The sequence below is a fragment of the Haemaphysalis longicornis genome, unplaced genomic scaffold (assembly GCF_048455015.1).
Source record: "Haemaphysalis longicornis isolate Haplotype H1 unplaced genomic scaffold, Haemaphysalis longicornis Haplotype H1 scaffold_80, whole genome shotgun sequence".
Classification (NCBI taxonomy): Eukaryota; Metazoa; Arthropoda; class Arachnida; order Ixodida; family Ixodidae; genus Haemaphysalis; species Haemaphysalis longicornis.
Window position 1 is genome coordinate 818683 of NW_027526446.1, and position 23139 is coordinate 841821.

A 23139-nucleotide genomic window follows, 5' to 3' on the forward strand; every position below is an offset into this window, starting at 1 on the left:
AGTCCGCGGTCCGACCGGTCACGTGATGCCGCGTCACGGCCTGCCGCGGTCCGATGCAGCACCGAGAGCATCCACACGGCGGACCGCCGTAGCAGACGACAGAGCGGTCCAACCAGCAACACTCTCCACCACAGTGCTTCCAACCAGACGAACTCGCGAACCCATACGAACGGCTCGCACCCGCGCCGCACATGTTTTATGTGTATTTTGCGCTTGGTTTCGCGGTTCCGCGCGCATTTTGGAGCAGTCGAAATGGAAACAGAGCGCGAGCGTCGTTTGGCCGCTATGGCGTTAGCTTTGTACGTTGATGAAGAAGACTACCCTGCGCCGAAAAGGTCGTGCTGGGTTAAAAAGTGGATGTGTCGAAAAGAGCTGGTACTGCGGAACCAAGTTGTGGCGTGCGGAATCCCGAGCAGAGCGCATCCACACGGCGGGCCGGCTGAGCGGACCGGGAATGGCCGACCGTCTTAACACGCAAGCTGGAAGGTTGAACACAGGCGCCGTTTGGCCGCGACAACATGTTGTAACGCACAGGACTGCACGAAACGTTTCATCCCCACAGTAACAGCCACCCGCGTGCCAGCCGGGTGGGCGCGCTCACGCAGCCGCCGGCGTCGTTCGCACGAAGGCGACACTACGAGCGGCGACGGCGGGGTGATGCGGGCTGCATACGGCTCGTCACCGCTCGCTGGAACCGAACGCTTCCCGTAAATTGAGGTCCACATGCGCGAAACAAAGTGATAATGATGGCTAGCATTGCACTAGTAAGAGTCGTAGGACTCGCTAGTAAAAGCGCGGATGAAGTATGCGTCGCGATAGCCCGCCGCCTATCCCAGCGGGGGTGATTGACAGGCTCCTTCAAGCGCTTCGAAACAGCCGCACTGCCTGCGCCATTCTCTATTGGCGCAACTGGACCCGGCTCCGCCCACGCGGCGCGGGAGCTGTCGGACCACGCTGATTGATGTCGCGGTCCGCCGTCGAGACCGCGGACCGAAAAGCCTCGGCGAATATTTGGACCGCGAAGACCGCGGTCCTGCGCGGTCCAACGGCGGTCCGCGCGTACTGGTGACGTCCTGTCACGTGATGCGCGGACCGCGGTCCAAATAATCGTTTTGGTCCGCCGTGTGGATCGGCCTTAAGAAGTGCTCCATAAGCAATTCCCCGGACTGCGCCAAGAATGACTTGCTGGTGGGAGACAGCCAGACAGAGGCAGTCGTCCGACAAGATTTCAGACAGCTCTAATGAGTAACCTTAGGCAAAACAAGTGCTTATTGCCTCAATAAAACAATAGGTACCTATCAGAAAATTCTCAACGAGCGCCCCCACCTGTGTGAGGGCCCCCCTGTGCATCCACTGCTAATTTCAAACTTCTGTGCCATTCTGGAAAAATTCCCACCCCCACATTGCTCCGCACCCCAAGATCCGCAGTATCAAGGCAACACTGGTGTGTCATGGCCAGTCTATCCCAAATAGTCCGATCCTGGTTAGCAGATTGATAGCCCGACCTCTACGTGCCATTTCTCATTTTTCTTTCTTTTGATGGTTTTGAAAGCGATGACTAACATTCTTTTGCAAAATGCTAGGTCCATGTGCATTCTGCTTTTTTTTTTCTGGTGGCGGATGTTTGTCGCCGCCATCCTGAATTTGCCGGTGATCTCACTTTGCCGGTGATCTCAACTTGCCTACGGGGGTGCGCTTGCTTGAAATTTCCAGTAGCGTTTTTTTTTTTCTTCCAATTTCTCAGCCGGAGGCTAAGGAGTCAACCTATATTCCGGCTCGACCTAGGTAATGAGGTTTGAGGGTAGTACTCGAAATTTATCTCTGCATTCAATCAAGGTGCATCATGTGTGTGCCTGTGTGCATGCGTGACGTGGACACTCTTTGCCACCAGCACCATATCTGCACTGTATCTGTACCTTACCATATCTGTACCATATCTCTACCATATCTGCACTGCACCCAAATTTATAAAATTAAGCTTGAGAACCAATGAAAGAAACAAGCCAGAATAACTACTGTGGGCACAAATGAGCCAAGAGGACGCTTTACTGAAAAAGGAAATTGCGGATCTTGCAAAAATTTCCACCCTGCTAAGACTCGAACCCAGGCCGTTTGTGCCAAAATGCATAATTTTACCCACTAGGCTACTTTATGCCTAGTGGCATAAATGCATAATTTTACCCACTAGGCTAGCAGCTGCTTAAAGCAGTATATAGGAGGAGTGTTTGGAGTGACCCAGTCAGGGGTGCTGGGTGTGTGCAGGAAGTTTTAGTTTGTTTTATTTTATTAGACAAACATAGTAAATAACATAACGTTAGTAAACAGGCAGGGATTCCATAGTGAAGAACACTGCAGTCGGGACCCCTGATGATGACCCCTCATGATTAAGAACAAAATGAACAATAGGTGCAGTCACTGAACAAAAATAAATGCATGAGGATTATACAATTGATAAACAAAATACTAAGCCACGAACTGTCAAGACGATGCTAATGTGCTAGAGAAAAGCAGAGTGAAGAAATGCAAAGAGTGTGCGAAAAACGTCTAATGGAATCTAACAGCTTAACATTTGTGAGAACACAAATACACATGTAAGCACACAATTAGTTATACACACATACACAAAAATGTACATATCTACATGTACCTATCTATAATGTACTATCTATGGATTATGATAATATGTATTTTATTCAGGTAATAGAAACGTTTTCAAACACATGGCCACATACACATACAGTGTGTTGCGACGGTAATTGGAACACTTTAAAAATTTTTCCTGAGCGAACCGCCGCTCTGTTCACGCTCAAACTTCACATGAAGGTCGCATTTTGTGGTCTATTTTGTTTGATACCAGGAACAACGATGGTGCTTACCTGTGCATTCTGAAAATAAATAAAAACGATTTTCGGCTATTGGAAAATGGCGGCTGATTTGGACGTGCGAGCCAGCGCAAGTTGATGTTGGAACAACGGAGCCACCTGAAGAGTGAAACGCACGTTTGGGATTCACGTGCGGAGCCAAATGGTGCATCAGACGATCAGAAACTTCACCTAGAAATGAGCTAGCAGACGATCGGGAAAACCCGGTTTTCGGGCTCCCACGTCCAAATCAGCGCCGTTTTCCCATAGGGGAAAATTGTTTTTATTTATTTTCTGGATAAACGGGTAAGTACCGTCGTTGTTCCCGGTGTCAAACAAAATAGACCACAAAATGCGACCTTCGTGTGAAGTTTGAGCACGAACAGAGCGGCGGTTCGCTCAGGATAAATTTTTGAAGTGTTCCAATTATCGTCGCAACACACTGTACAGTGGCGGCGGGCCTGTGCCCCCAGAGAAACGACATCTGGTGGCGGGAGAGGGATGTGACTGGCCCGCTTCCCTTGGCAGGCTGCCTGCCGCTGCTGATCCAGCTGCTGCACGGGAGCAGCGCGCAGCAGCAGCAGCCGTGCGAGGGGGAACCCTCGGAGGAGGAGGAGAGGCAGCCGGAGCAGCGGCGGGTGCTCCGGGAACTGCGGCTGCGGGCGAGCCAGGCCCTGCACAACGTGGTGCACGCCCACCCCGACGACCGCCAGAGCCGCCGCGAGGCGCGCGTCCTCCGGCTGCTCGAGCAGATCCGAGACTTCTGCGACTACCTGCGGGACCTCGAGGCGGGCATCGCTGCCGAGCCCAACCACAACGGTGCGTGCGTGGGGCTGCCTGCTTTCCGCGCACCGCTGCAGCAGCCAGGTCCATGGCACTCAGCCTGGGACTCACCACGGGGAGTCCGCGGGTAGTCCGCCATGGGAATACGTGGGAAAAACTGAAACTGAAGCTAAAACTAGAGGGAAATGGGCGTTTCTTGCTCGAAACCAGCCAAATAAGAAAACACTTGTCACTGCAATATTGTCCGGTACGGTGGACAGTCGCAAGCTTCCATGCTACGTAGCGCTTAACTCTTTTGTTACGGTGGAAAAATGGCCAATTTTGGGGGCTTCCACAAATCTTTTTTTTTTTTTTATAGCTACTGGACACTGTTAGCATTGCTATGCATGAAATTGTAGCTTATAGATTGCAGTTTTGTGAAAGGTACAATTATTTACAGTTTACTGTTCAGATAAACACAAAAGGAAATTCACGAGAAACTACACACACAGTACGTATTGGCGACTGTGCTGAGCCTAAAAATTATTTTAGGAATTCTAAGATGTACAAGTTTTTTCCTACATTCCTAAGTTATGATTCAATATACTATACAGCAACACTAAGTTTAGGCTCGCCAACCTAGCAGCTCTGACAACTGTGCCACTCCGCGAAGCCACTCGAGAGTAAATCGGTGTCTCTAAAATATGTATCCAAGCGTACTTGTTTGGGTTCTCGGACAAAAAACTTATCCTTCAGTAATGTTGCTCCACTGCACTACTTTGGCATGAGCGCCAGGCTATCTTGAAAGAGGTAACACGACACGGCACGGTGTATTTGGCAAAATATCCCCGCCGCATGTTATCCAGACCCTACACATGAAAGTAAAACCGCAGTCATCAAATAAGAAACCTGTGTTGCTTATAAATACAGTGTGAAGATAAACCTTACTCCCGGCAAGTCTGAGACTGTTGAATGGGAGCGTCTTCATCAGAACTAAAAATCTGATGAACCCACATCGTTGCTGGAGTCAGCACCGCTGCTGGGGTAAGGAAAATCAGCAGCCGCAGCTGCCTAAGTCCCTGCCACAGCTGTCTGCTTTTGCAGAGCATGCCATGAAGTGGGTGCCATTTTCGCACAACTCGCTGCTGTCGCGGGTTCATTCACTCTCGACGCCATCTCCGCACGCGAAATGTAAACAAACAACAATTAAATCGAAAAAGGAGTTTCCATTAGATACGCCAGATGGCGTTAGTTGTCCGCAAGGTGCCGTAAGGAAAGAGGTAAGCAGAAGACACTGCAGAACTGCAAATGCGAAGTTTCTAAAAAATGTTGTTGAGAAATGCCAGGACAAAGGGTGGATGGATGAAGCAGTGTTGCTTCATTGATTAAAGTCTGTCTGCTGTGGGCAGCTTTGAGCACTGCTCGCGTATTCATCGCAACTTGTGTTCAAGGCTTTTCACTGTCATTTGGTCTGTCTCGTGAAAAAACTGTTCTGCAAATCTTGCACCGAACTTTTCATTCTAGGACGGATGACATTCCAGTTGGAGCTGCTAGCTGATAGACGTATTGAGTTGAGTTGAGTTTATTTTGCGAGGATAGACCAGGAAGAAAAAGCCGTTGGAACAGCTTTCTTTAAACAAGTCTTTTAATGACTGGGTCAAGCACCGCTACTTAGAGCTGCTACTTACACTGGATGAGTTGAGAAGACGTGGAAGTAACTGCTAGCGGAATGCTGAAATTGGCCCCTTCAGTGGGGCTTCGTAGCCGGATTGCAGATGCTTGGGCTATAATTGCGGGGAAGCTCATTAGTCACTATTGAAAGAAGCATCTCAAACGCACTTGACTGCACCAAAGATGATTTTCTGTGGTCACAGGTCTCAGACAAGGGACTTTTTGAAGCCAGTCCCAGTGAAACAGACAACTGAATGTGAAGAGCAATGCAAACAAGTGCAAGTGCAAGCCGTGAGCTTTCCTTACTTGCATTAAATGCAGGTGAAACCATTTTTTTTTCTATTTGGCTATTTCATAGCTACACGTCGTATTAAATGCAGGTCTGCATTATACGCAGGTTATTACTGTACTCATTTCCATGTGCCCTGTTGTTGCTTTGTGACGAGTTCACCTCATCAGTGCGTTTTTGAGAAGGATCTATAATGGTACTGCTCTGAAGGCCATGCTGCTGGGACGTCATCTGCTCGCAGAATGCAGAAGCTATGCCTTCATTGTCCGCAAGACTGCGCTGAACACAGCACATCAGTGGTGCCACCATACCAGTGCATGAGGCCCTTACCGCACAATGCGTTTATGAACTCAAACTGACGAAATAGGTGCAGCGTCATTCCCGATTTAGCGAAGTATTTCGAGAAACTGACACATTAAAAAAATGAGCTATTTCAAATGTGTTTCGTCAGAACTCCAAGAAGATTATTGCACCACATCAGAGAGGAAAGGCAAGGCATATCGTTTCGTTTTTGCGGAGCTGTACGAGATGAACTCTGTAGTCCCGTGGCCACAGACCGCAATGTCGCGGCTAGCACGCTTTCCACAATCTTGAAGAGAAAGGACGCCATCATCTATGCCACTCCGTCGGAATTGCATCAAAGAAAAATAACCTCAAGACCACCCTGCATGAGAAGTTGGAGAAAGCTCCGTTTACACGGCCCAAGGATATGAAAGCCAAGAACGTTCCGTTCACAGGGAAGTGGTACCTCAAAAAGCGCTGTGTTTCGCACGTCTGCTGGGGTGTGACGACCTTGGAGCAAGCCCCTGCTGGCTTATTATTTTCGCCGTGGACTTTCAGCACACTATTGGCAGGCGAGCCCGGCGGCCGCCGCAATTACGTTGTCATGGTAGCTGCTGCGCAGCACCTCCCTTTAGACACCGAATTTACGGAATCAACAGTCCCGATTTTGCGAAGTTCTTGATTTAATGAAATAATTCCCGCTTCGCATGACACTTTTAGATTAGGTTTTAACTGTGTATTGCCTTTGCTCCTTTAACTAATAATGGCTTCCTATCCAAAAAGCTACAACCATGCTTACATTTCTTGGTGACTCCTCTTTGGATTGTCGCCTCTAGGTTGCGACAAAATTGAACAGACTGCGAAATAATGTCTGAGCAGTTTCTTTTTTTTCATGGATGATAGTCATGTCCTGAAAAGTGAACTGTAGTCATCTGATTCAGCGCCCCGTTGTACGTGAGACGTTTATTGGTTTTACTGCTTGTACATAGTTCATTTGTCGCTTTCATTGTCATTGCCCTTACCTTCCATATTCCTTCCTTTCTCTTTCTGTCCCCAGTACCTTCCCCCCAGAGGGCAGTAGCAGGCCCAAGATCAATTTCTCAGGCCGACCTCTTCTCCTCTTCAATAAACATTTACCCTCTGTCATGCAGCGGAGCCAAGTGGCATTTCTGCCCTTTTACTCCATGGCCAGGGGAGCTTTGTTTGATAGCTGATGGCTTTTTCCCTCCACCTCGTCCCCCCTTTTTCAGAGGCTGGCGACCAGCATCCCGGGCAAGCCATTGCAGCGCTGATGAAGCTGTCGTTTGATGAAGAGCACAGGCATGCCATGTGCCAGCTTGGTGAGTCCCCCCACTGATGACAGTTTGCACAAAGTTCCAATCTTGCTGCCGCCTGGCACTTGTGCCATGTGCACCCTCATGACCACCACTGGAGGTGGCCCTTCCCTGCTTTTCTTTTGCGAGATCTTCCCGTTCGGAGGAACATCAACGCAGACGGGATGGTTAAGATGACCCGCGCAGCCGTCACATTGTTGCCGTTCGCTCTCCCCACTTTCTAAACATCCAAAGAGTGATTTTTAACAAGGAAGTGCTTTATTCCCGGATACACGAAGATTTCGCATACATCAAATCCGTCGCGGAAGGGACGCCATTACAGCGAAGCAAGTGGCCTGTAAAGGGTGCACCCCTGCACACAGGGCCTTCTTGCGGGGAAGCAACCTTTAGTACTAAAGATTACCTTATACTTAGGGTTGTTCGTTATTGGGTTCTATTTTAACATGAAAGTTTTATGCCGGAATACACCAAGATTTCACTGACGTCATATCCGTCGCGGAAATGACACCAGTACACCTTTGCTGAAGCCACCCACTAGCAAGACAAGGCAGCCGCCGTAGCGCAAATCATGCTCAGCTGCAGATTTTGCTGCACATTTCACTTTCGGGTTTTACAGATTCCTATGACAGAGGAGTCAACCACAGTTTTTTTAGTTGTTGGATTAAAATCGACCAAACCGACTGAGAATATCGACGGGTGGGTACATTTTTGACTCCAAGTGGTTTTATTGTCATTGCATTGCTAAACGTGTCATCGTAAGTATCAACAGGCTTTCATTAGTTACGTTTTCATTCCAAGTGGTTTTATTGCTGTTGCACGCGCTGTTGAAAAGCGTGTTGTAGTCCTTACTGCTCTAGCTCAGCATCATCATCACCGGTGCATGGTCTCGAGCATGCCTTGGCACGCTGCACAACAGATTGAGCCTGGGTGGTCACTTGTCTTCACCGGGTTTGTGCACCTGCAATACTGCATGTAGGAAGCCACATTGAAACCGAGTCTATGGCTCGTTCCTACACTACCATTAGGGCTATTTGAAGATGATATACAGCAGTTTCAGTTTAGTTCCTGCGTGCGGAATTTATATTTGGCACTAATAAGCAGTTGCCAACTGGGAGCGGATTTGCCATAGTGCCTTCACCACATGACACTTGGTTTCCTTGTGCAGTTAAAATTTGTTACAACAAAATTGAAGGGGTGCCGTGATTTGCTCCTTATAACTTATCGCCCAATTATAACGATACCGTTTGTAACAATATTTCGGATATAATGATGATCACGTATGGCAGCATCCACTTTCGTATGCATTCTACGGTGAAATGAACCGCTTATTACAATGCTCCAGTGCCACGATATCGGATATGATAGAATGCGGTTACAGCGTTCGCCGCTGCCGCTGGTTCTCCGCGCTGACTTTATTTTTTTTCTTTATTGGGCTCTCCACACTGACGACATGTGCAAAAAGCCGTGATGCGCCTCTCATTCCTTCTACCAATGCTTCCACCCTCAGAAAACAAGTCGACTGCGCCACTTACAAGGAAGCGAGGGGAGGAGGAAAGCAGTTTTCCTTCCGAACCCCCATCTTGGCGCCGCCACTTTGGCACCGTCCCCGCGCCCGCTTGCGAGTCGCGAGCTTGCACTGCTTTGAATTTAACCAAGCACCTCTTCAACTGCCTCCGTTTTTCCACGAAAGGGACGTCAGGGCCAATTTATCAGAAACACCCGAGTGCCCCACTGAAGATGCGATCATTGCACAAATACAGGCTGCGAACAGCAGTGACAGTGATGACTCTAACGCGGTGGTTGTGCAGCCTACGAAGGTAATTTCTTTTTAGGAGGTCCAACGCATGATACAGTCTCTCAGGTACTTCATTTCCACCAGGGACCTTTCGCTCAGCTAGGTGAAGCACCTATAGATGCTCTTCAAAAAGATGTGCGCCAGCTTTGCGTGCAGAAGGCAAAGCCGACCGACTGTGGCATCTTTTCTGCAAATAAGTAGTAGTAGCACAACCTTGCTTGCATGCGAATAAAATGTTTCGATCTCTGTTTCGTCTTTTTTTTGTCAAAACCTGATTTTAACAATTATCGGTTATAACGATGGAATTTTCTTCACACTTGAATATTGTTATAGTCTGTAGATTCTTATAGCCGTAGCAGGCATGCACTTCAAATATCCTGCACTCTACACCCAAAACAAATAGGGGGCGAAATTGGATCTCACCGCATGACGGTACACTACACAATAATCACATTCCAGAGATAAAAAAGAAAAAGTCACGCACCTACTTTATTGCACTTCAAAATACATAACTCGTATTTATTTTGCTGCAGAGAAGTCCGTAATTGGATGTTGATGCATCTTTCTGGTGCGAGCAATGCCTTGCTCAGCTTCGTGCCCGATGTGACTGCTTTTATCATAGCTGCCTTCTGGTCTGGTCTTTTCACTTTCCAGTCTGGTCTTTTCTGGTCTTTTCACTTTCGCTTACCACCTGACGCATTCATGCACTCGAATCACGCGCAGCACAATGAACAAGGTTCGCACAGGTCCTTTAAAACCTTGAAAACCCTTGAATTTAGAACTGTAAATTTCAAGGCCTGGAAAGTCCTGGAATTTTTAAAGGGTCCTTGAAAACCCTTGATTTTTCTGGAGATGGCCAATGGCCCTATCTTTTCACAAGAATTTAAAGTGTTTGTCATGAATTTTAGGTTTTAAAAATGTAAAGAACATTGTAACAATCAAGTTTCAGTGTATTGCGTGAAATTACGAGTTGTGGATTCTCATTATTATGAGGCAACATTGGGAGCAGCACTCCTCAATAGAATTCATGTCACGATACAATCCTATGAAAGCCGGCTTCTGTCATCTATCTTGCATGTTCCATCTAGTCTGTGGGCGGCCTTTCATTGCATGTTTGCTGTGCCTCATACGCTCCATCTGCGTTGGCTTTTACGTGCAAATGGTGGATGTCTACATAGTTCATCCTGCCTTGCAGCAACACTTGCTGAGTTAATTTCAGCTGATACTCTTGCTGACAAAGCAGGAGATGCAGGCAACATTAACGAAGTTTTGAAATCAAACAGCCTCAGCAAAACACCAAGAAAAAAGAAAAACCTCTAAATATAAACTATAAAAAAATATAAAGCTGGGGGAGCATTCATGAACCCATAGCGCCTATTTAAATGTGCATTAATATTTTTGGGTATTAGGCAATATCAAAATTTTGCATTTTGTTGAAAAAGTTATAAATATTCCCAGATAAAACATAAGATGGGGACCTTGAAAATGTGTTTTCGGGTCCATGAAAGTCCTTGAAAACCCTTGAATTTTTGCTTTTGAAGCCCGTACGAACCCTGAATGAAGGATAAGGCTGAAGCACTAAAAAAAAAAAAAACCACGCACACAACTTCAGCAACGCGACTCCCACAGCGCACATCGGCGAATGACAACAGTAGCAGGCAAGTGTGCCGTGGCCATGCGCTCTGCGTGCATTGGTTGCATGCCATTTGCAGCTAGATGAAGGTGGGACTGGCTTCACGGGTGCAGCAGAGGCATGGCGCTCCATGCAGCTTTGCGCGCATTGCTGGAGGATACATGACAGGAGTTTTGAACTGCTAAATACAGTTGTCACGTTCCACACCGTCTCAAATCCGCGTTGCGCACTACTGTAAAATTGGCTTAAAATATTCTTTCCTAACAAGATTTATTCGTTATATCTTGTAACGGGCAAATTTTACTTGGTTAAAATGAAGTTCTCAATACATCTGTTTCTGTGGGGACATTCAAGGGGAATTACGACTTGCTCATTATATCGATTATTTCGTTATAGCCCATCTCATTGTAACAGGGTTTAACTGCATGCACTGGAATTAGATCTCGAGCTGCAAGTTGAAAGGTAATACGTGCCCATTTGCTGAATGTCAATTCAGACAAATTCAGCACCTGAAATTAATATGGTATTCCATGTTCACCTGAGGGTTAAGTTTTTGTTTGTTGGTATTTGTGGAGGTCTAGTTTTGGTACCAAGTAAAACAACAGTCTGTTCTGACAATATCCGCAATAGCGATATAGTGCTTTAAAAAAAAAACTAGGTGGTGTTGCAATGCAGGAGGCTTTTGGTGCTGAAACATGTTTATAGCATGACAGCATTTGTGTCAAAAGCTTTCCAGCCTCAATCCTAGTGTGTCGCACGTTGTTTCTGCAAGCAGGGCTTAACTTAGTGAGTTAAAATGGCAGTGAATCACCGGTGGAAGTTTCGACAGCTGAATCATGATAAACTGGCAGTGAACGTTGGGAAGCGTTCACCACCGGGTTTCGTTTTCTACTCTGAGGGGATTTTTTGGCATTGCATGCTTGTCTGGGAATCCTGTGCTGGCCGTAAATGTGAAGTCAGTCATTGACAGGGTTTTCACACCCCCGTGGAGCACTTGTTTGCTCCAGTAACGGAAAACTTCTCATTTTGTCGACAAGAATATCCGAAATTGCACTGCCTAAAATCAAGGATCTGCTTCATCACCGCATGGCTTGGGCTCAGCCAGTAGTAATATGTATATATTTTGGACCTGGACAGTGGTCGTGTATATTTTTTTACGTGTTTTTGAAAGTTTGCCCCACAAAAAATATATACCCAATTTTTTTTCGCTGTCTAGTTTTTTTTCTTCTGCAACTTCTTTTCTATCAGTTTTTTTTTTTGGTTCTGGATTTCGATTTCGATTTTTCCAATTTTTTGCAAGCATCATTTCTAAAACCTTTTAAAGACTCGCATCATTGAAAGGGAATGTAATAATTTCATTTAAACTCATTTGCTGAACTAATATCTTCAAAGAAATAAAAAATTTTTGATTAGTCATCTAAAAGTGGTTAATTTCCCCACGGTAATGAGTGAGTTACAGGCTTTCATGTGCTGTCCCTTACAAGTGTGCAGTTTGTGCATGGTCTTGCATAATATGAGTATCACAGATTGAGTAGCACCTAGGGGGTGGGGTTGTTGTAAGTGCAATGAAACACTGAAATAGAAACAGTAAACAGTTCTGCATTTGAGTGCAAGACTGTACTTACCAAAGGACAGTCATAAACACCAAAGAGGAGCAGTCTGTAGAACCTGCTTTGGTAATCTCACTAATCTCTTTTCTAGAGCAAACCTTTTGCTACTAGGTGTAAAATTGTCCACAACGAGACTTTATTTCTGGAAGAGCTTGAACTTGGCATGGGAGACAAGGCAGATGATGTGACTGTAGGATAGAATTGTCTCTCCTCGGGAGTGAAACAGTATTCATGAGGGACATTTGCTCTTTAACAGGGGCAGGGGATTGAACATGCACATATGTGTCGTGTGCTACGGCTGTGTCTATCCCCTTGAAAGGTGAAGTAACCCCGAATTTTTACCACGCTGTCTGGCCTGCTGCTAATGTGTAACACTGTGAAGTGAACTGTGGGTGTGTTCAGCCTTCTGCTGGAGAGAGAGAGAGAGAGACCGACCGTGTGTGTAGCTGTGTGGCCCCATTGCAGGTGGCTTGCAGGCGATAGCAGAGCTGATCCAGACAGACCAGACAAGCCACGGGGACACGTCGGAGCCAAGTTGCGTGACACTGCGGCGCTATGCGGGCATGGCGCTCACCAACCTGACCTTTGGCGACGGCACCAACAAGGCCCTGCTCTGCTCCATGAAGGGCTTCATGCATGCCCTTGTTGCGCAGCTTCACTCTCCCAGCGAGGACCTCCGCCAAGTAGGTACTCCCCAGGGACCCGCTCTCTCTCCTCTGCCTTTCATCTACCCCTTTCAGTTTGTGCTGAGCCGTGAGGCATGCACTTCAGTCAACACTGTTATTATTTGTATACAATTCTGGTGTTTGCTTCATTAAAATTGAATGATGTCTGTATCATGTGCGAATCTAAAACGGGCCACATTTCTTGCCCTATTGAAGCATGCCATGTCCTTTGAGTGTTGAACTACTAGCAATGTGCATGCACAAGATGACCGGGTAGGGGAACGGGAGCACGGAATGAAGTGTTGCTTACAAAAGGGAAGGTAAGGGACAGCTACCTCCTTTACTGCAACAGAATGGAAAACTGGCCAGTTGGTATTGGTTTATAGCTACTAACAGTGCGAACAGTCAAGTAACAAGGAAAGAAGAGAAAGAAGCCATGGGACAAGTACTTGTCTTGTCGCGTCTTTCCTTGCTCCTCGTCTGTGCACATTGTTTGTAGCCATGCTACAGTGTACCAGAAGAGAAAGGTGTGTCGTTCAGGGCTGATTAGGGGGGTCCCTTTGGGATGAAAATTTCTGTTGAGGAACTCCTGTTGTAAGCAGCGCCCCTGGCGGCCGCTGCTTGCCAGTTGGTTTCAGTGTTCGTGAAATTAATCCTTATCTATTGCTCTAAATATTTCCATTTTTTTATTTCGTGATATAAAGTTTTAAAAAACCCATCTGTTTAGTTTGATTATAAAACCAAACTGTTTAGTTTGATTTAAAAGCGTATAGGTGTCGCTGGCTGCTACAGGAGTTCTCTGGGAAACGTCGACGATCCATACAATATTTCCATCGCAAAAGAGACCCATGCTCTCTATTGGTTTTTCCCCCGCACGAAACACCTCTACACTGCAGCCACGGTTCTTTTCTGCACCATGCTGGAGAAGAGTGCGTTTCCCCACCGTGGCAGTAGCGGTGCTCTCTGTCGCTCCCCCCTTAGGTGACCGCAAGCGTGCTGCGCAACCTGTCGTGGCGGGCGGACTCGTCGAGTCGCGAGACCCTGCGGGAGGTTGGGGCCGTGCCCCTGCTCATGGCCGCCTCCATGGAGGCCCACAAGGAGGCCACCCTCAAGAGCATCCTCTCCGCCCTCTGGAACCTCTCGGCGCACTGCACCGCCAACAAGGTACCGCTGCAGCTGTGCACGGTAAAGTCGAGCCTTAGGCCACTTGGTGTGCACAGTCAAAACCCGATCTTACAAATTTGGATTCCCCAGCTGGTGCCTCTACGGCCAAGTGCTTTCTGAACTCAAACTAATGAAATGGATTTCCAACTTAACGAAGTATTTCGAGAAACAGACATTTAAATAAGGTGCAATTTCGAATGAGTTTCGTCAGAATGCGGCAAACATAACTGCGCTACATCAGAACAACAAAAAAAAAGAAATCTGGCATCTAGTTTCATATTTTTGGAGCAATACAAGATAAACTCAGCAGTCCCATGGCTGCGGACCTGTCTTTGTTGGCTCAGGTGGACATCTGCAATGTGGAGGGCGCCCTGGCCTTTCTGGTGGGCACACTGACCTACCGCAGCCCCTCCAAGACGCTGGCGGTGGTCGAGAATGGCGGAGGCATCCTGCGCAACGTGTCCAGCTACGTCGCCCTCCAAGAAGAGCACCGGCGCACGCTGCGCGCCCACGGCTGCCTGCAGATCCTGCTGCGGCAGCTCAAGTCGCCCAGCCTGACCATCGTGAGCAACGCCTGCGGGACCCTGTGGAACCTGTCCGCGCACTGCGCCCAAGACCAGCGCAGCCTCTGGGAGATGGGCGCTGTCGCCATGCTCAAGAACCTGGTGCACTCCAAGCACAAGATGATTGCCATGGGCAGCTCCGCGGCACTCAAGAACCTCCTCACGGCCAGTGCGGAGCTGCAGCTGGCGGGCGACTGCGGCGACGGCCACAACAACAACGCCGTCGACGACAACGACAACCTGCCGTCGCTCGCCGTCCGCAAGAGGAAGGCGCTCGAGACAGAGCTGGATGCCAGCCTGTCCGAGACGTGTGACAACATCGACGACAGCCCCCGGGCCAGCCCAACCGGGGAGCCGCGGCTCAGCTTCGACTTCCGTCGGCCGGATGTGCTCCTGGAGCGCTTCCACACCTACCTCCCGGGGAGGATGTACCGCAGCATTGGCGCCGACAGGGACGTGCCGCGGTCCGACAGCAGGGACAGCATCGGCAGCACGCAGTCTGAGCCGACGCACCTCAGGCCCCCGCAGTCCGTCTTCTCCCGGCAGCGTCGGAGGGGTCGGCAGTTGCTGGAGCGGTACGGGCGGGGCACTGGCGAGTTGGGCAACCTGAACCTGGCACTCGTCAACCCCTACTTTCCTCATCATAGCTTGGAGGAGGAGGACGCTGAAGCCCTCAATGGCAACGAGGTGGGAGGACCGCCGATGGGCCCCGGGAAGTGTCTCCTGCGGGCGGGTCCCGACGAGCGGGACGAGAAAGGGCTCGACGACAGTCTCGAAGAAGACGACGAGGAAGAGGAGGAGGAGGAGGAGGAAGAGGACCTGGAGATGGACATGTGCAGAAGCCGGCCCGATCCGGTCCGGCTGATGCCAGTGTACGGAGGGAACGCCCTGGAGAGGAGTCAGAGGGAAGTCAGAGAGCTGCAGAGGATCTTCGAGCGGGCGCAGAGCCCGCAGACGTCCCTCAAGGGGCTGCACGTCCAGTGTGCCAACGATACGGTGATCCTGACTGACCTGGGCAGCCTGGAAGACATAACGGACGTGGCTGTCTCGTCTTCATCCAAGCAAGAGCTGGAAGCGGAAGACAAGGAGGAGGACGAGTGCCTGTCTGACGAGGACCTCCTCTCCCCGCCTCCTCAGCAGGAAACAAGCGTGAGTGTGCGAGGAGCAGGGAAAATGCACTGGCAAGCAGGTTTGCTGAGTGCATGTGATCATGCTGTGAATGAACGGCTGTTTCGTGTTCTCTGGTGGTGTCAGGGCATCAATACCCAGATTTTATTATACCTAGTCATGTAAGTCCTACTTATAACAGGAGATAAATAAATTATCCATCAAGAAATGCCAGTGTAACACGAGTCAGGAGGTGAAATGTTCAGTAGAAGCAAAGGAATTAGCTTATGCCTGCTGGCATTTTGCCAGCGCGCTTTTGCACATTTAACAGTTGTTTTATGGCTGCTGCAAGTTTTAACAAGCTCTATAAGCTGTGAAACCCAGGACTGAAATTGCTTGATAAAAAAAAAAGGGCAGTGTACAGAGCCGTAGGCTCAAAGTTGAATGTTGATTTATTTTGACAAGCAAACCATTGTCTAGGCGGCTGACAAAAAGGCAGTGGAGGCGCCATGAATTGCAAGTAGGTAACTGCAGCAGTACAATTAATTCAGGGGCAAACATTTGTAAACGTGCAGAAACTTCCACAATTCTAGTAAATAATTACACAGATCCAATAAAATTGTAGAGAAAAACAGGTCAGAATAAGGCGAGAGGAGGACACCAAGATAAAGATACTTCAATGTGCTGTGCAATCGTTATCACTTTTACGGCATGCCTGATGTAAGTTTCCCATTGTACATTTCCCAGATTACCGAGGCAGATGGGAATAACTGCGATGCTGCTGGAAGCCACAGCCAGCTGAGCCTCAGCACCAGCGGCACGAGCAAAGGCAGTGGAATTCCCGTCAAGGCCAGCCTCGTAAGACCGCTAAAGAAGGACACGCCGTTAGCGGTGGCCTCTGCGCGGCCTTCCAACATTCCGGAGAGGCGGCTCCCTGTGCATTCAGGCACGGCCAACGAGAGACCGGACCTCTACCAGAGGTTCCAGTCCTCGGAGGCTCCTTCAGAGAGCGCCGCGTTCAGCGCACCAGACACCCCCCCTCCACTTCCACCTACGCGCCCACACTCTCTGAATGTTTCAGAGCCGCTGGCGTCTGGGACGTCGCAGACGGGTTGCTGTCAGCAGCAGTCGTCGTCGGTTGCCGCGGCGGCCAACCGAAGGCAGGGCGGCCACTGCTGCGGATTCGGCCATTCTGCGCCGGCGCCCTCGCTTCACGAGTACATCTATGGCAAGAGAAAAGGTGGGGTCAAGCCGCCACTGGCAGTCAAGCCAGTACAACTGCAACAGCAGAGCACGGGGGTTCCAAGTGCAGGCCAGGAGCCTGTTCAGCACGATGCTCCGCAGCCGATGGCTTCAGCCAGGGCACCTGGTCTTGCAGCCACAAAGATTCCGCAGTCAGGTCAGTCGCTCTAGCCTCAAGAGGGGACCCACCTGATCACATTCCTGTGGGGCCTACCAATTCGTGACCAACAGGTTTAAAAACCACTCTGCTCCAATGCGAAAAGCCTTACTGTTTCATGATGATGTTCCCAATGGCCTGTGTGCTTAGTTTAAAAATACAGTCAAACCCCGTGACAACAAAATCTCTTGAGTACGAAATTCTCGTGGCAACGAAATATTTTCGGATACCCGGCAAACGTCCATAGAAGCCCATGTATTTTATATCTCGCAGCAACGAAATGTTTTTGGAAAGTGATCCAACATTAACAAAATTCGCTGCAAGTCCAGTCGGCATGTTATCTACCCATTTGAGGATAACAGTGTCCAAAAAGGGCAAGTGCATTTTCTGCGGACTCGAGGTGCGTAAGCTGCCACAGCGCGCTTGCATGGCCGCCGACTTGTTTACAAAAAAGACCGTGCAGCAGACGGCCGTGGAGGCAGCCTCGCAGCGACACCACCAGGGGGCGACACATGATGACTCGCAGCATGGCTGTGGCTTGGGCTATGCTAACTGGCTACCACTGAACAGCACGCGCGCATTCGTTGTTTGTGTGGAGATCAGCACATTTGCTCTCACAATATGCCTGCCTCTGCCAGCCCAAAAGTGGAAGTTTCGCAACATAAAGCAGCCATCATTGCCCAAGTGAGTGGCCCAAGTGCAGGAAGGGGGAATAGTGCTGACAAGTTCGGAACCGCCTGCAACTGTGGCCACGGCCTTTCCGGACGTCAACAAAGCAGTGCTCTCTTGGTTTTGCGAACAGCATTGGAAACGATGAGGTGCCACTCTCTGCCAAAGTTTGTCAACAGAAGAAGCTGGACTTTGCTTGCTTGCATGCTTGGACATGCTTGGTGCCAAGGGCCAGGAAAAACGTGTTGTAGAGAAGGCGAACCGCGGGATGTTTTGTGTGCACTTGACACGATTCGGTCATTCTTAGGTGCGCACGACGACTAGCAATGACCCACTTCTTGTAGTGACAGAGCTGAGCTGTGAAGTTGCTGCAAGCCAAGGTTCCAAGGGTAATATAAACGACTTTTGGAGACAAATTTTCAGTTTGCAGGTGATTGTCCTATCTTTTCTGTTTCATTCTCGTGGCAAAGAAATTCCAGCAAAAGGGAATTTTTCGGCTTTGCCCGGCAGTTTCGTTTTTGAGGGGTTCAACGGTGTGTGTATTATGTGCTGAAATAAAGAGATTAAACACTCGCTTGCTAGTCAATGAGCGTCATCTAGGGCAAACTAGTTAAACCAAAATGTTTGTTTATTTTTTATTTGTATGCACAAGTCGTATATTTACAAAATAAGGAAAATACGCCTTTAGGAACAATTTCATGGTTCTTTAAAACTTTTTGTATTGCTGCACGATGATTTTTACACCTGTGTGTCGTGAATCAGTAAGTCGGATAGGATTCTTATCGGTCAGACCCCTTTAAATTAAAACGGCCTTTTGCCACTCCTGCATGCCCAGATCCTTCTAGATATAGACGTCGAGAGAAGTGCATTGATGTAGATTGGGTCAACTGTTGTCTTTAGTCTCTACCTCATGTTATTCCAACAACCACAATCGACTTTTCTTTGCACATTAACCTGTTTGTGCCTGTTCCTTCATTCCAGGGAGGCCGTCCACCTTTGTGGCTGCTCCGAAAGTGTTCGGGACGACTGCAGCACCGCCACCGCACCAGAGTTTCCAGCGAACAAGTGCCGACTCGCAGGAAGCCAGCGGGCATCATTCTCTGTTTGCGACCTCTTCGAATGGTGTGTGCGCAGCAGTGGGCGAACCCGTCATGTCCTTCAGGGAGAAAGTGGAGAGGTTTAACCAGGTGCCTCAGGAACTTTCATGCGCCCGTCCCAAGCAGCACTTTGGCTACCAGAACAAGTCGAGGAAGACCGAGTGCAACCTTGGTGTGGCGAGCTCTCAAACCCAGAATGACAGGAACGTCGCCGAAGAGAAGGGCAAAAAGGACGAAAGAGCCCAGGAGAAGTTTCTGCCACAACCTTCAGGGCCTGTCGAAGACGACTCTGAAATGCCGAGCTTTTCAGGAAGGAGCACCGTGGGCAGCGTGTCGTCGTCGTCCGGTTCCTCGACGCTGAGAGCACCTGCACCGGTGCAGCACCCCCAGCCCGGTTGCAGCGGTATTTCATTGATGGCCGCCAGACTTTTTGACGAGGAAGTGCCAGCGATAACACTTAACGCCGGAAATGCGGCCCTGGAGGCCCGGTCAGTGCGACCAGATGTGGAAGACGAGCTTATGCAGAGTACGACGAGCCTCATGTCGGATCTGGAAGGTGCGAAGCCACCATCCGTGATGGGAGACCTGCTGTCCATGAGCATGACCAGCAGCGGCCTGTCTGAAGACGTCTCGTCGAACGGCAAGAACGGAAAGGCGCCGAGGCGGAGCCGAGTGCCGGAGACGGTGCGACGTGCCTTGGGAGCATCCATGGAGTCGCCGTACAGCGACTATGAGCTCCTGGATCACGTGGGACCTCCCTCCGCTATGGGCTCCGTCGAGAACCTCAGCATCCGCAGCCGGAGTGGGCGCTCAGACGATCTGAACGACATCAACCCTCCATCTACGATGGATGATCTCTCCATGAGTGGCAGCTGCATGAGCCTGAACAGCATACCCAGTGACGACGATGCAAACAGCCAGTCGAGCCCGCTCATGCCAGAGTCTGCAAATGGGAAGGCGTCGAAGCGTGGCGGCGACATCTCTGAGCGGCTGAATGCGGCCGCCAACATGGTGCAGGTGTACTCTCGGGAACTGAACTCGCTCGTCAACGGGAGCATGAAGAGCAGCAGCGGTACTTCGGAGATGCTCGAGCACGTTCAGCCGCCCTCGGTCTACCAGGACATGAACGAGGTCACCTTCGAGGACATGACGGAGATGGGTTCGGACGGTTTCTCTTCCGACGTTGAGCTTGACTGCGAGCTTATGCACGATGATGAAGTGCCACTGACGTCGACTACTGAGACGTTGCGGCCCCAAGCGGTCTCTTCCTTGCTGAGGGAGGAGCAGTTTGGAGAGAGCACGGAAAACTTGGCCAGCACCTCAGCAGACATAGAGCCCCTGGAATCAGACGATCATTTCTCCTCACCTGTGCACTGCAGTTCTCCCTACAGCCGTGGCAGCCCATTGAGGAAAGTTGTTTGCTCCAGCGTCGAGGTGGACCGGCCTTCGCTGCTGGGAATGCCGGTGAAGCAAGCCAGGGAAAGGTTCTACGACAGTTATTGCCAGAGGAGAGCTGACGACAGGTTGGATGACGAGACCTTTTCCCTTATCTCGAATGATTCGGACAGAGAGAATGCAGATGAAACGGCAGAGCCAGAGCCACTTGAGAAGGCAGAGGCTGCTTTGAGGCCTCCTTCATCCAGAGGACCACGTATTGTAAAACCGATCAACAGGGAGACCATACGCCAACTGCAAGACAAAAAGGACCAGGAGAGAGCCAGTTCATCGCCGCCCGTGGTCCGTAGACGCGAATCGCTCCCTTCAAAAGCTGGTGCGAAACGTACTAGCTCGCCAAAGCAGTCGACGTCCCCAAATCCGTCTCCCATCAAGCACACAAAGGCTTCTGCCCTGCGGGCTTCGCAGAACCAGCGGTCGGCATCTGAAGGCTCGCGTCAAGCGAAGAGCACATCTCCCCAGCGGTTTGTCCGCACGGCGCCCTGCTCGCCGGGCAAGACCCTGAGTGAGAGGTCGAGTCTAAGAGCCCCAAGAGTCCCCACTAGGGCCACCCCCGCAACCGCGGTGAGCGCACAAACGCACAGAACCACTACCAGACCTAAAAGCCTGGAACAGGTCAGCGTCAGACCGACAGCCACGACAGAATCCGACGCGCTGCTAGCTCCTCCAGCCTTGGTCAGGCAGGGCACTTTCACCAAGGATTCTCCTACGGACCCGACGGCAGTTGTCGGTATAGAACAGGATTCAACGGCAGGCAAGAGCACTGCCTCCACTGGTAGCAAGTCAGCTGCGCATGGCAGTCCTCAGCACTCGAAGAGACCAGCAAAGAGCGCGTCGGCGCCAAGTGTGCCAGCCAACAACAGCCGGCTGGCTTCCAGTGGCGGCGGCGCAGTGCTCAAGCGACGAACTATCCCACAATCTCCGAGCTCGCAAAGCCTTGATGAAAAGAAGGGGCCCTATGTGCGGAGCCTGAGCAGTGGAGGCTTCCTTGGTGCCGACGCTCCGGTGCAGAAGTCCGGCAGTGCCGCCAGCCTGACGTCCCAGTCCAGCACCAGCAGTGGCGCGCAGTCTCGAGGGAGGGCTGCACCGAAGAGGGACATTGTGCCGGGCAAGCTCTCGGCACTGTGGAAACGCAAGGGCTCCTCCCCACCGGCTACAGCCGCTGCAACGGGCTCCGTGAAACCTGGCCTCCGAACAGCGGCCAAATCCCAAGGGTAAGTGGAGAAGCTACACGTACCGTATTTTCGCACGTATAACCCACCCCTGCATATAACCCCCACTTTCCATCGACGAATAAAAAAATATATATCCCCGCGTATTGCCCGGATATTTTATGCATAAAAGGATGAAACAAAGCTAGTAAACACAAGCAACATTACACATTTGTTTATGCAAAAGAACTTACTTAGCTGACTACGTAACTAGATGACTCGCCGCATACATTTTTTCAATTGGTATATTGTTGAGCTGGATGCGCAAAACAAGCACTGTCGATGGGGTAACAGTGGCTTAGTCGCTGTTACTGCTGTAGAGGCATCACAGCCCAACTTGCATTGCGGTGAAGCTGCACCAAAGGAAATCCCTCGCATATAATCCGCATGTCTACTTAACCCCTGAGATTGTCGCATTTTTGGTGTGGTTTATAGCGTGAAAGTACGGTATGTTTGTGGTTCCCAAGGATGAACACGAAAGGAATATCGCGAGTGGGATATGCTTGATTGAAGGGTGAATCTGTTGACACATACTGTAGTAACCGGATGCGGGGCAAAGGTAAAAATGACGCTTTATTTCCTGAGGCGCACACTGGCAGCCTTGCAACTGCCCCCACAGGCCCAGCCAGGTGCGCCAATATGTACATGAAGCGTTCCCACTGTGCATGCACAAACCCACTGTCCAGCATTACTATATTGAACCATGCAAGCATCGTAGAATAGTCCAGTACAGCCAAGATTCAATGCACCATATAGGTGGTATTCGTTGAAAAGTTTAGCTGTCAATTTCTTCGCTTGGCCACTTACATCGTGCAGTTTAGGCCACTGCGCCCGCACATTGAAAAAAAAAAAAACACCAGCGTGCGTCGTCTGCTCCGTTTCAATCCGATTCTCAACGGTGGCGTCAACAGATATGTCATTAATCACACTCACATTGGACTTGAGGCAATACTTTGCATTCAGTGACAAAGAGTTTGTAACATGCAACGCAGTCATGTGCTTAGCACGGTGAAGTTCCACCGTCCCGTGGAGGCGGATGTAACTAGTGACGGCGCACTCACACGGCTGCCTGCATGCGCGCCTCGCCTGTGAATACAAGCAATACTGATTGCATTTTAAACCCCTCAGAAAGCAGTGCAAATAACCACTGAAGGGCTAAGTTGAAATGCTAAGTTGGTGGTGTCGCCATTTGGCTGCAATCACAGCTGTGACAGTACCTCGGTTATCTTGGCAATGGTTTGCATCCAGAGGGGTGAGCCATTCGCCTTGCTCCCGATCTTCTGTGTCATCACTCAACCCGATTTTTCACTCATTGTGATGCACTCTGTTGAGGGATGTCAGTGTAACAAGACCACATCAACGCCTTTAATGTGGTCTTATCTTATTATAGGGTCTTATATGATCTTATCATAATGTGCTCTTGTTTTAACGCCTTTCCAGCACAGTTTCCATAAGGGCCTATCTAGTAGCACTCAACTTGTTTCTATTGTGCATACCTTTTCTTCAGTTCTTGACAAGTTAGGCCAAGTTGCCACAATATTTTTACATCTTAGCAAAGGATTCGACAGGGTA

At 49.7% G+C, this 23139-nt stretch overlaps 1 protein-coding gene across 5 annotated transcripts in view; it reads left to right on the forward strand.

The window, feature by feature from the left end:
* LOC144150852 (uncharacterized) overlaps positions 1-23139 on the forward strand; it is a gene marked incomplete in the record, with an annotated part of 193540 nt that overhangs the window by 164655 nt on the left and 5746 nt on the right. For all 5 annotated transcript variants that reach the window (XM_077682215.1, XM_077682217.1, XM_077682216.1 and 2 more), the window contains 7 exon segments: positions 3390-3680; positions 7116-7205; positions 12703-12920; positions 13884-14066; positions 14411-15778; positions 16484-17135; positions 18786-21570. In XM_077682215.1, coding sequence (XP_077538341.1) covers positions 3390-3680; positions 7116-7205; positions 12703-12920; positions 13884-14066; positions 14411-15778; positions 16484-17135; positions 18786-21570 — 5587 coding nt within the window.